The sequence below is a fragment of the Pundamilia nyererei genome, unplaced genomic scaffold (genome assembly GCF_000239375.1).
Source record: "Pundamilia nyererei isolate P.nyererei 1_Seehausen unplaced genomic scaffold, PunNye1.0 scaffold00024, whole genome shotgun sequence".
Classification (NCBI taxonomy): domain Eukaryota; kingdom Metazoa; phylum Chordata; class Actinopteri; order Cichliformes; family Cichlidae; genus Pundamilia; species Pundamilia nyererei.
Window position 1 is genome coordinate 300,274 of NW_005187425.1, and position 12,620 is coordinate 312,893.

Sequence of the window (12,620 nt, forward strand, 5' to 3'; positions counted from 1 at the left end):
CTGATGACTGGACAGGGTCCATGCAATGTTTAATACTAGGTTTCAAGATAAATCATAACAGTTGATACAAAAACGTTACTCTTCCTGAACAAAGGCAACTTTCTGAATATGGATGAGATAGCAACACAAGCATTTTTTTCCTTATATGCTGTTATATAGGGTTGAAATAATCTCATCACTTTAATGAAAGTGGCTGGAAGTCGAGCAAACGAAAATATCAGCAGAAAATTTTAAACAAACAAACAAACAAACAAACAAACAAACAAACAAACAAACAAACAAACAAACAAACAAACAAACAAAAATCTATACTTCAACAGTGACGTCGATGGAGAAAAAGGAGAGTGTCTGACCGTTGTGGTAGAACTATATGCCTTATATGAGCTTTTTAATCCTGACACCTAGTGGTGAGAATTTAAAATTGCATTTTAGTGACGCAGCAAAAACATAAATATCGCCTTGAAAATTTGTAAATAATAATAATACTACTACTACTACTACTACTACTACTACTACTACTAATAATAATAATAATAATAATAATAATAATAATAGAAGAATAATGAAAAGATATAAATAAAAATAGAAAACTGAGGGTAGACTTTCATAAGATGAGAACTGGCTGATCTATGCAAATTCCCACAGAAATGCACAAATTGTCATTTACAGCATGATAATTTCCACGGGCATCTTAGACATCACGATTATTTGTTTGCTTAAGACATTTTGCATATAGCAAATGTTAGATGCAATCTAGGTTTTAAGAAATCAGTCACTGACATATATTCTGGGAATGTGAAGAAAGAGGGTTTTTTTTTTTAAAAGCAAACCTAATACTGTTTTCCCCTTAAACTTTTTACTCGGTCTTAAGGAAATGTGTTTTTTTTAATTTGTGGAATAAGTGGGTCAAATATATCAAACCATTACAATCAGATTTCATGGAGGTCTTAAGTGAATGATCGTGTCATCTTTTGTATTTCCTCTCTCCTCTAGCAAGTTTTACTCCTCTTTTTTTCTTATATTGCTTTCTAAACTCACTAATATTTTTTAAGTAACTAGACATCAAGGAGATTATAGGAAAATAAATACAAAAATATATTACATACGTCAAACAATCGAAAAATATGCCATACTTTTGAGCTTTTTTAAGATTATAGAGAATCAAGTAAAATATGTAAAATGAAAACCTTATTGATTACTAAAAGCCAATTTGAATACACCTGTTTGTTTATTTATTTATTTATTTATTTAAATAGATAAATGTAAAGTAGATCAAGCGGAACTGTTGTTTACTGGATGGCAGGAAACTCCGTGGATGTGACACACTCTCCTCGCTCTGTCCAATCAGAAGAGACAGCTTCTCTACGTAATTCCGCACATGTGACGAACTGTCATGGTAGCCTCCTCGCTCACATCCCAACTGTAAAGACAAACTGAGCGCGGATATTTTTGTTGTTTACTGGTTAAATATGAAGTATTTGCTCCGGCTGGGGCGCTCGTTCGCCCGCCTTCATGTCCGGTTATGTCACCAGAGTGTTTACAGCCGCCATACTAACGCATGTAGAGTGGGAGTGGACCTCGGAGAGAAGTGAGTCGTCTTTCCCAGTTTCCATTCTCTTCCATGAACTGTGAAATAAAGCGAGCGGTGCAGGGTCACTGGCAGTTTCACGTGTTGTGTTCTTGCTGTTTTTGTAGGAAACTTGAAATCTCTTCAGGGAGGTTTGCCAGATTTGCTGATGGAGCTGCTGTAGTACAGGTACAAAAAGTCTTCTTTGATTTGTCTTCGCCCTTTCTTTTTGCTTCTTTGTGTATTGTTTCTATTTCTGATTCTGTTTACTACTAATCCTCCTTCTGTTGTGGTAATTCATTAAACACCAGGCATAACTTTGTTGGCAAAAGATCTTTATTACATAATAGTAAAGCATGGGCCATCAGCATGCAGAGAATCGTCACTTATGCACAGGAATCCCACCAAGAAAAAAATCCTTTCAACTGGTAGCAGCCGGTCTATTAGTTTGGCTTTATGTCCCATGTCCGTTTTACCCAGGACGTGTCAGCACAGCACAGCAGAACCTATACTGAGGCTTGTATTGTTCGTGTTCATATGTTCAACTTGTAATTCACCTCTGTGGCTGCTTATTAAAACAGAGCAAAGATGACCTGTGATTTTTTTTTTTTAAATGTTGTTCTTCAGGTTTAAATGGTGACCACTTTTTCCTTTTCCCATAGCTTGGAGACACCTCTGTGATGGTGACCGCTGTGAGCAAAACCAAACCTTCTCCGTCTCAGTTCATGCCGCTTGTGGTACGACTCCATGTTTGTTACAGCCGTGTTCTAAGTGGATTTGACCTTATGAATCCCTGTTGTAAGGAAACATCTGCTGGGGTTCTTTTGATTTAATATCCTTTTCAACTGACAGGTGGACTACAGACAGAAAGCTGCAGCTGCTGGTCGGATTCCCACGAACTACCTGCGGCGAGAGCTGGGCACCACCGACAATGAGATCCTCACCAGCAGACTTATTGGTGAGTTAATAAGATAAGCGCTGTCCTTACTGAGTGTATAACATTGTCGTGGAGGTTTGGTTTCCTGTTTAATTGGAGTGACCTGACTAACTTTCCCGTTCGTGTTGCTCAGATCGGTCGATTAGACCTCTTTTCCCTCCTGGTTATTTCTATGACACTCAGGTAAGTTAAATTTTAAAGAATTTTCACTGTCATGTGGTGATTATGTTGCCACATTTTTGTTTTCTTGCACAAAGGTGATAATCCTCCCATTCTGTTTTAATATATGTTCACTCCTAAAGATCCTCTGTAACCTGCTAGCAGTCGATGGCGCCAATGATCCAGATGTGCTGGCTATTAATGCAGGTGAGGTAAATCTCAGCTACGGAGATTTCTTCACAAATCAGATTTTTTTTGTTTGTTTGTTTTATATCCTCGAGTAAAACATTATATTCTTCCATTAAAGCTTCTGCTGCCCTGGCCCTGTCTGACATCCCCTGGCATGGACCAGTGGGTGAGAAATATTGTTTTATTGATCTGAAATGGTGGTTTTCACTTCACTTTCAGTTCCTGGGACATTATTGTTATTATTGTTTATCTCCACCTTGGAGCTACTTATGTTATTGTGTGTGCAGGTGCTGTGCGTGTGGGCATGGTAAATGGAGAGTTTCTGGTCAACCCCACGAGGGCAGAGATGGCTTCTAGCAGTCTTAACCTGATAGTGGCTGGAGCTCCCAGCAGTCAAGTGGGTAAGTTAATAATTGGTATGTGATAAGCAGCAGAATATCTAGTGTTTATAGCGGCATGTAGTTAAGCTGCTAAGTTTAGAATTCAAACACTTGATCAAGTGTTTGGAATCACTTTGCTGAGGAGATAGTGCCTGCAGAAGTATTGACTTCCTGTATTTATAGACTTACCTTTATGTAAATTGTCTTTTATTGCTTCTCCTTTATGGGGATTTATTCATAATAGCATTTTGTGTTTTAAATTTGACAATTTCTGCTAAAGGTTACCTTGGACTTTTTTAAATCTTTTTGTGGCCTGGATGTGTGGCTTTCTGTAATAATTCAGTTTCTGAGAATCCTACATTTTCCTGACTCCTGCTTCTCATGCCTGTCTTAGATAGCATCACATACTCATGTTTCTCTGTGTCTGCCAGTGATGATTGAGGCATCAGCTGAAAACGTGCTGCAGCAGGACTTCTGCCACGCTGTGAAGGTGGGAGTGAAACACACCCAGCAAATCATACATGCCATCCAGCAGCTGGCACGAGAGCAGAAGGTGACTAAGCGCACCCCGGTCAAGATGTTTTCACCCCCGGCTGACGTGGTGGAACATGTTCGGAGGTAAGAACACAGCCTGAGACTGAGGAAGATGAAGGCAAAGGATGCTGGGAATTAAGCAGTGTATTTTGAAATGTTTTGATAAACGAGAAAACAAAATAATCTTGAGGCAAGGGTAATGATTTCATTTAATGGTTTGGCCAAAAATAGGATTTATATTGTTCTAGCTCTCAGAAATGACTTGCTTTTCCTTTTCCTGTTGCAGATTAGCTTCTGAGAGGATCTACGCTGTTTTTACCGATTATACTCATGACAAGGTAAAATCTATCATCTTTATTCAGCTTTCTGCTTCAGTTTATGTATTAGTGAAGTTTACCTAAATAACTGTAATAATCTCATCATAATCTTCTTAGATTTCAAGAGATGAAGCAATCAACAAAGTTCGGCTGGAAACTGAAGAGGAACTTAAAGGTATTACGCCTTCAAAGTTATGGTGCATGGAAAGAATTTACAGTTGAGTTTCCAGTGTTGCTGTATTTCCATCTAAACCCTGTCAATTGATGTCGTCGATTCATAGAAAAATTCCCTCAGGCCGAGCCTTTTGAAGTCATTGAATCCTTTAACACTTTGAGCAAGGAAATCTTCCGTAATCTAGTGCTCAATGAGTACAGGAGGTAAGCACTCTGTGTTGTGGGTGGATATTATAATGTCACATCATCTGGGTGTGGAAAAATGGAAACATTGTGTTTTCCATTTTGTGTTTTTAGGTGTGATGGAAGAGAGCTGACTGGTTTAAGAAACATTTCATGTGATGTAGATCTATTTAAACCGCTGCATGGCTCGGCTCTGTTTCAAAGAGGACAGACACAGGTATGCTAAAGCACAAAGAGCCAACAAAAGTCATAGTTCATTTGGTAAATAAGTTTGGGTTTTTTTTTTGAAGGGATTGAAGATGTTTGTGGCTGTTTCTTCAGTTTTGAAAGCAAAAGTATGACAGGTTTGAATACAACAGCAGGAACGCTGAAACTGTAGTCGAGATATGTCGCTTTAATGACTGTTACACAGGATTTTTTTCCTGGCTCAGAGTAGGCCTGTTTAGTACACACTTAAGCATGATCAGTTTAAATAAAGTATCGTCTATGAGTCTGTGTTACCAGTGTACCATTCTGTGTTTAAATAATCCTCTAAACTGGAAAAACTTGGATGTTACCTGTAACAAAGTCCTCCTCTGCTCCCTGTAGGTGCTGTGCAGTGTCACATTTGATTCCCTGGAGTCCAGCATCAAAACAGATATTATCACTCCAGCTTTAAGGTAAAACAACCCGAACACATATCCCAAAAAGTTGATTCTGTTCATCTGGAAGTAGCGTTTTCAGCGGGAGAGAAAATTTCGTTACTCATCCAAGTGACTTCTTCAGTCACTTGCAGACCCCTGCAGGTTTCCCCTTAGATTCTGAGACTGAAGAAGTCACTTTGATGAGTGACTAAACATTTGTCCCGCTGAAAACGCTACATCCAGATAAACAGAATCAACTTTTTGGAATTTCCTTACATGGATGCTCAGACGGGAGCATGACCATAACTGGATATTTGTTGCTCATGCTGATACTGTTTATCATGGATTAAAAAAACGGCATCACCTCATATACTTTATATATACAGATATGCAGTATGTTAATGTAGTATTGAAAAGGATCATTGTTCAGGAAGTTTCAAGGAATGTATTTCAAAAGCTAGTTATTAATTGTGGAGATACTGCCAGCGTCTACCAACATCTGCACTCCTGTGATGCATGCATTTCTTTTTGCAGTGGCATCAAAGACAAAAACTTTATGCTTCATTATGAAGTAAGTAAAATCATTTTTTAAGTCACATAGTTTATCAGATATTAAATATAATTGTTTTAGTTTTCAAATAGAGCTGTAAAGTCAACTTTCCTTTCTTTTAGTTCCCCCCATATGCAACCAATGAGACTGGAAAGATGGGAGGCCTCAACAGGCGAGAGCTTGGACATGGTTTGTTTGACTTTTTTCATCCTCTGTTTGTATTCAGTCTAATAATCCCTCATTTCCATCAAGAATCTTTTGTGCATTGTTCGTGTTTTTTGCAGGAGCTCTGGCCGAGAAAGCTCTGAGACCAGTCATTCCTAAAGACTTCCCTTTCACCATCAGGGTCACTGCTGAGGTGTTAGAGTCAAATGGTGAGTGCGGGGAAGCAATTTTATAAGTCGTAATATAAAAAGTCACAAATACGAATGTGTCCATTGCTCTTATTTTTCAACATATTTCCATCTCTGCATGTCCTCTCAGGATCCTCCTCTATGGCTTCAGCGTGTGGGGGCAGCCTCGCTCTTATGGATGCAGGTACTGTTCTGACTTTTTAGTTAATCCAGGAAAAATCCAGTTGTAAATTGCTCTCTGGACCTTAGACGTGCAGACAGCAAACATCAGCTTTTTTTTTTTCAAAGTGACCTGAATTTTGCATGTGTCTGGATACGATGCTAGTCGGATAATATGTGATATAATAATGATTAACTAATATATCTAAATCTGTGTTGCCAGGTGTGCCCATTTCTTCTGCTGTGGCAGGTGTAGCCATTGGTCTCATCTCCAAGGCTAACCCAGAAAAACCTGCTGAGATAGAAAACTACAGACTATTAACAGACATTCTGGTAAGTCCAGTTTGTGATCAGTTATTATCACTAACAAGTGGAAGAAAGATTATAGTTGAATGCTCAAAATGTTATTGCAGTTGTTCCTGGGTATGACAGGTGTTGAATATGAGCTCTTAACTGTTTCGTAAACAGGGAATAGAGGATTACCTGGGAGATATGGACTTCAAACTGGCAGGAACAAACAAGGGTATCACTGCTTTACAGGTACTGCATTGAGTAACTTGTAATAAGTGTCTAAGAAAGATGTTTTAGAAGTAAAATTTAATAAAGCTAGCTGAAGGGACATCACTTTTCATAGAAATGTTTTAATATAAACTTTACTCAATGTGTAAAATATTAAAGAAGAGACCAGTATAGTGTTAGAGCTTTAATTTATTCTCTTTTTATCATAAGACAACACTAACTTGTCTCTGTAATGGCAAGTTAAGCAGGATTCTTCTTAGTGAAAGTGTTGTTCTGCTTAAACGACTGCGTGGTGAAACATAAATGGCCTTTCTGATACAGATGAAATGTATTAACTACATTTTCTTTATTTTACCTCCAGGCTGATGTGAAGATTCCTGGGTTGCCACTGAAGGTGGTCATGGAGGCAATCCAGCAGGCCACAGGTAGCCCCAAAACTGAGAAATATACTCTTTATTAAAATTTGATTTGCATGGCTGTTTTTCAGCATTTGCCTGTTGTTGTGTTTCAGTGGCAAAGAGGGAAATCTTGGGCATTATGAACAAATGCATAGCAAAACCCAGAGAGAACAGGAAAGAGAATGGACCTGTTGTAGGTAGGTTATGTCTGAATATTATATATATAGAAAGATGCAATATTTAATAGACAGTTTTTACTGTCATCTGTTCCAATATGTGATGTTTTCTGTCTTCAGAAAATGTCCAGGTACCTGTCTCAAGGCGAGCTCACTTTGTTGGCCCTGGAGGCTACAACCTCCGCAGGCTTCAAGCTCAAACAGGTAATGTATAAGTAATAAAGTCTGAAAAAGGCAACTTGGAATGTGATGGTGACGTGATGCTAATCCAGCAGCACACAGATTTGTTTTTTCATAATAGAAACTGTTGTGCAGAATATAAAAACGTCACCACGTTTTCTTCTTTGCCTTTAGGTGTGACGATAAGTCAGGTAGACGAAGAGACTTTTTCCGTGTTCGCTCCAACACCAGGAGCCATGAACGAAGCCCAACACTTCATCAGTGAGATCTGCAAAGACGATGTGAGTCTCCCCCACTTGTAATTACCTTTATAATAGCAGTCTGTCTTTATTCAGAGCCTTTCAAAATTTGTGTTAAAATGTGCTCTACAGAGAACCCGAAACAGATTAAAAAAAGAGGAATATAGTATAAAGCTTAAGCTAGATGGCATTTAAACAAAGAAATAAGAGAAATAATCCTGATCAGTACACTTAAAAAAACAGGAAAGCTCTCAGCATACTCTAATAAAACATAAAATATATATATATCTATATTTATATATTCTAATAGTTTCTTTGCACCCTTTTATGCACATATATAAACTCAATTGCTGTTTTATATCACAATGCAAACATGACGTGCATAAACAAATCAAAACATTAAGAACAACTGCTTACACATATTACACATATTCATAATGTATGTAGCTGAAAATAGGTCTATTTCTTTGTTTTGCAGCAAGAACAGCAGCTGGAGTTTGGTGCTATCTACACTGCCACCATCACAGAAATAAGGTAAACTAAAACAACGCGTTATTTACCAACAGTGTTTGTTTACAGTTATTTCTCCACACTTGGAAACTGATTTATATATAAATAAAGTATTGCAGCCTTCATACATTCATCTGTCCTTCTGCTCCTCTGCTTTAGGGACATTGGCGTGATGGTGAAACTTTATCCCAACATGACTCCTGTCCTGCTGCACAACTCCCAGCTGGACCACAAACGGGTTTGTGAATTTGTCTGCGTAAAATGGTTTTCCTTTTGAGTCTGATGGTCGGATTTCTACTTAAGTCACTTCCTTTATTTTCTTTTTAGGTCAAACATCCGAGTGTTTTGGGTTTAGAGGTGGGACAGGAGATACAGGTGCGTCTCGGTTACTGCAGACAAGGCATTGCGTATTTCAGTCTGGGATGCTTGTATCTAAACTGTGTTCTGCTAACAGGTCAAGTATTTTGGACGGAACCCAACAGATGGCAGAATGAGGCTTTCGCGGAAGGTGCTCCAGTCTACCGCTGCAAGCGTCATAAAGAGACTGAATGACAAACAGAGCATCTCCATGGGTTCAAGCGACATGCAGACGACCAGTACAGATTTGTGACACTCCCCCATGACTGCCTAACTTCTGGCTTTTCTGTCAGAGTAGACTTGGACTGAGTCAACTTTCCCTTTTCAAACAACAGATCTTGTTACGAACTATACATAAAGAAGGTTACTCCGCTGCTGAGAGTATGGATGTGGCTAAAATGCTGCTGACATCATGACTCTGAGAATTTGCACAAACAAACGGATAAGACGAGGAGGCAAACATTTTCAAAAATACAAGTGTCTGCCCATTTTCATGCTCTGTTGTTTGACTGTATCAAAGTCATAAGATTTTTCTTTCATTACACAACAACAGTGCTTCTGTCATTCACATGTGTGATAATGTTGCCTCTTGAGGCATATTTGGTATCTGTTGTAGCAGCGTGTCCACTAAAGAAAAGAAAGGCAAGTGGGTGATGTGTTAGAGAGAGGTGTTTTCTTAATCTTTATATGGTGTTGCATTTATATTATATGTGAGTAATAAAATGTAAATAAAAAACCAGCCACAGGTGGGCCACATGCCAGTGTACTCCTAGTGCTGTTACCAACCATGGATAAGTAGGTCAGGAAGGGGATCCGATGTAAAATCTTCAAATCAATTATGTGGATCATCAAGAATGAACGACTACCAATGGTGCTGTTGACCAGCAGGGTGCTGGTGGAAACTGCTGTGCAAGGACAAAGAAAGAGGAAAGAGGGAGGCAGCAGGAGAGAAGGAAAGGTTTGTAAATGAGAGTTTACAGACCCAACTAAAAGGAGTAGCAGTATGTAGACGTAATATGTAAATAAAGTCATTAATGATTTCTTTATTCAGGTCTTTAAGTCAACAAAACACCTTCCAACCGTGCCAGAATGTACTGAGTGCATGCATGTAAAATTTTCTTCATAAAAAGCTGATTTAATTGCATGTTTCAGTGGCCACATGCAGGCACACAAGTACTGCTTCAGCGTGTTTAAAAAAAGACAGTTGCTTCACAATAGAAAAGGTTCATCCAGTGGGTCCTTAAAAGAAACTGAGTGGTGGAGATGATAACAGGAGAGCTGTAAAATTTCAACATTTATTTAAAACAATTTATTGCATAATATTGGACAGGGAAAGATCTAATAACTCTTTGGAGTCTTACAGAAGAATTAAGTGTTTCTCTGTTCAGCCTTAATCTAAGAGTGTTAGTAGTAATGTGTAGGGTTGCATCAGGAAGGGCCTACAGATCTGGAGGGAGGAGGAATGAAAGTCAGTAGAAGCAAGACAGAATACATGTGTATGACTTAAATACCTCGGGGCTACCATCCAAAACAACAGACGGTGCACAAGACAGTATAGGCAGGGTGGAGTGGCTGTCGAGGTAATTTGTGGATATATTGGACAAAGGATGTTGAAGACAAAGCTTGCCAGACATGAGGACAAGAGGATAACCTCCGAGAAGATTGATGGATACAGAGGAAGGTTGATGTGACAGAGGAGGATGGACTGAGATGGAGGCAGATGATCCTCTGTGGCTCACCTTTCTCTGCAGAATAGTTTGAATTCAGTCATGTTGGGAGGTTCGTGAACATGAACGGCCTGTTTAAGGTCATGCGTCTAATTTAGGTCCCAACTTTGAATAGACCAATCCCAAACCTTTGTTTTGTTTTCGTTTTTTTTTTGTTTTTTTTGAGGCATTCAGTGAAGTTTTGGTGTTTTGGATCATTATCTTGCCGCATAACCCAAGTCTGCTAATATTTCAGATGGCTGGACATTCTCCTTCATGATTTTCTGGTAGAGGACAGACTTCACGGTTCCATCAGCTGCATAAAGCAGCAAACCAGCCCCAGACCATCCCACTACCGTCACCATGTTTGACTGTTGCTTTGATATTCTTTTAATTAAATGTTAGTTTTACTTACCAAAAAGTTAATCTTTTGTCTGAGGAATATTTTCCAAGAAGTCTAGAAACTTATGCCAAAACCCCCATCAAGCTTTTATTCCTTTCTTTCTCTGTAGATCATGGCTTGAAGTGTTGCTTTTTCCAAGACAAATTCCTCGTTTGTGTAAAAAAAAACAAAAAACTTGTCAGTTATGATTGTGATTAATTAACGTGGAAAAACTCTGTTAATCTTCTGCTTAAGTAAGTATCTGCTTCCTCTATGAATTAAACAAGCTGAACAAAATCACATCTGTACATTATGCCAACATCTGCAAACGGCTGTGGGTGCTATTACCTTTCTCCACCGTTGGTGACGCGGTGAGCTGGAGGAGCCGCAGTTCTGCCATTGGACGATGCAGCCCGGGGGAGGAGACCCCGCGGCAGTTAGCGCTTGATTGACGTAGAAAAAGAAAAAGAACACAAGATCGGATTACAAGATGGCGGTCTGTGGACGTTAGCAAGAAGGCCGTTAGAGTTGTTGTGTTCTCTCAGAATTTTCCAGTTTAATATTAGGCCCCTTAATAAGTAGATTCACGTCGTAATATGTTTATGAAATACCTACTAATATATTTTGTTGCTATTGGGAACTAAATTTAAACATGCATGTTTTATAACATGCGGTTGGAAACAAAGTTAACAGGTCGAGGAAAACACTAGACGGGTGAGGTGATAGCTTGTTAGCAGAAAGCTAGCCTGCTAGCTCCGACTCGTTTAAACCATGTCGGACACTCGGCGGCGAGTGAAGGTATATACGCTGAATGAAGATCGGCAATGGGATGATCGGGGTACCGGGCACGTTTCGTCTACATTTGTCGAACGACTGAGGGGGATATCGTTATTAGTTCGGGCTGAATCGGACGGTAAGTTCCCTGTTAGCATAGTTGTTGCGGTGGTTAGCATGCTAACTCCTGGTTGTTCGGAGAGAGCGCTTCGATTGCCCACAGTGGGCACCAGATTACCTTATTAGACTTTTTTTCTACATGTGGGGCAGACTTCGCCGTCATAGTGCCAGAACTGTTAATATTAGGCACGTCTCTCAATAAATGGCAAATATTTATTGAATAGCTGTTGCTAGCATGCTTATTAGTTTAGTCCGACGGGATCTCTATAGCATGGTGCCCCTGAAAGTCTGAACGCATAAACTTGTTATTGCTCTTTGTGGTTCATGTATGTGACAAAGAAAGTACATAACGTTATTACAATAGAATCTAAGGTCTGCTGTAGTTATTTTACCTTTGTTTTTAAGCATTTTAGTTTAATTCGATTGTTTTTGTGTGTATTTGCATAGCCATAACTGTTTATTCCCAGGCAGAATAACAAACCTCGTCTTTAAAGAACCGGCTTTCTAACTGGTTTGAATATTTAGTCACCTATATCTCTGTGCTTTAGGATCACTGCTATTGGAATCGAAGATAAGTCCAAATACTGCATATCAAAAACAACAGGTAAGTTTTTATTATTACCTGAGTCTGGCTCAGCTACAGATAGCACACATATTTAAATAATCCCAACACTGGTTTGAGATCTGCTGCTGGATAGTTAATGTAATCTAGGCGAGACAGTAGAAATTGGCTGACTGATGCAATTGTAAACTTGGTATCGAGTAATAATCGGGTAATGCCGTGAGTAATTACCACATATGCACCACACCTGTTTGTAAATCAAGGTATCATTAGAATTATGGCATAAATATGAAGTCTTCCCACATTTATAGCTAAGTGTCTGAAAGTCAACTTCCACCCTCCTTTAACAGTGAGCTGCTGTAATTGATGAAACATTTAACTAATTCAACTTAACCATAACCTTGTAACTCTGCAAGTTCCTAAATAAAGAAAAATATTTTCCACCTTTTTCAAAAAATTTTTTGCACGTCTTTAAAATTACTGCTCTTTGTTGAAGGTTGTTGAATAACTTCCTTTTTTTAGGTATTGGAGGCTGACAGCAGCTCTTGTTCTCAGACATGTTGAGGCGTGTT

General features: G+C 38.9%; 2 protein-coding genes across 2 annotated transcripts in view; both read left to right on the forward strand.

The window, feature by feature from the left end:
* The first annotated feature begins 1,387 nt into the window (after window positions 1–1,387).
* pnpt1 (polyribonucleotide nucleotidyltransferase 1) lies at window positions 1,388–9,306 on the forward strand. The gene is made up of 28 exons (XM_005727298.2): window positions 1,388–1,588; window positions 1,696–1,756; window positions 2,230–2,304; window positions 2,420–2,525; window positions 2,638–2,687; window positions 2,807–2,870; window positions 2,971–3,018; window positions 3,140–3,253; window positions 3,664–3,850; window positions 4,053–4,104; window positions 4,201–4,258; window positions 4,365–4,461; window positions 4,555–4,657; window positions 5,029–5,099; window positions 5,598–5,634; window positions 5,736–5,802; window positions 5,898–5,987; window positions 6,097–6,150; window positions 6,349–6,458; window positions 6,594–6,665; window positions 7,006–7,069; window positions 7,156–7,239; window positions 7,339–7,422; window positions 7,573–7,679; window positions 8,116–8,171; window positions 8,307–8,385; window positions 8,475–8,522; window positions 8,602–9,306. Exons 1-28 carry the CDS (start codon window positions 1,470–1,472, stop codon window positions 8,755–8,757), a joined length of 2,313 nt encoding a protein of 770 aa, XP_005727355.1. The 5' UTR covers window positions 1,388–1,469; the 3' UTR covers window positions 8,758–9,306.
* A 1,750-nt stretch (window positions 9,307–11,056) lies between these two features.
* Window positions 11,057–12,620, forward strand: part of ppp4r3b (protein phosphatase 4, regulatory subunit 3B) — a 10,631-nt gene continuing 9,067 nt past the window's right edge. The window contains exons 1-2 of the mRNA XM_005727299.1: window positions 11,057–11,505; window positions 12,035–12,090. Of these exons, the coding sequence (XP_005727356.1) occupies window positions 11,364–11,505; window positions 12,035–12,090 (198 nt within the window). The 5' untranslated portion in view covers window positions 11,057–11,363. The remainder of the gene's footprint in view (window positions 11,506–12,034; window positions 12,091–12,620) is intronic.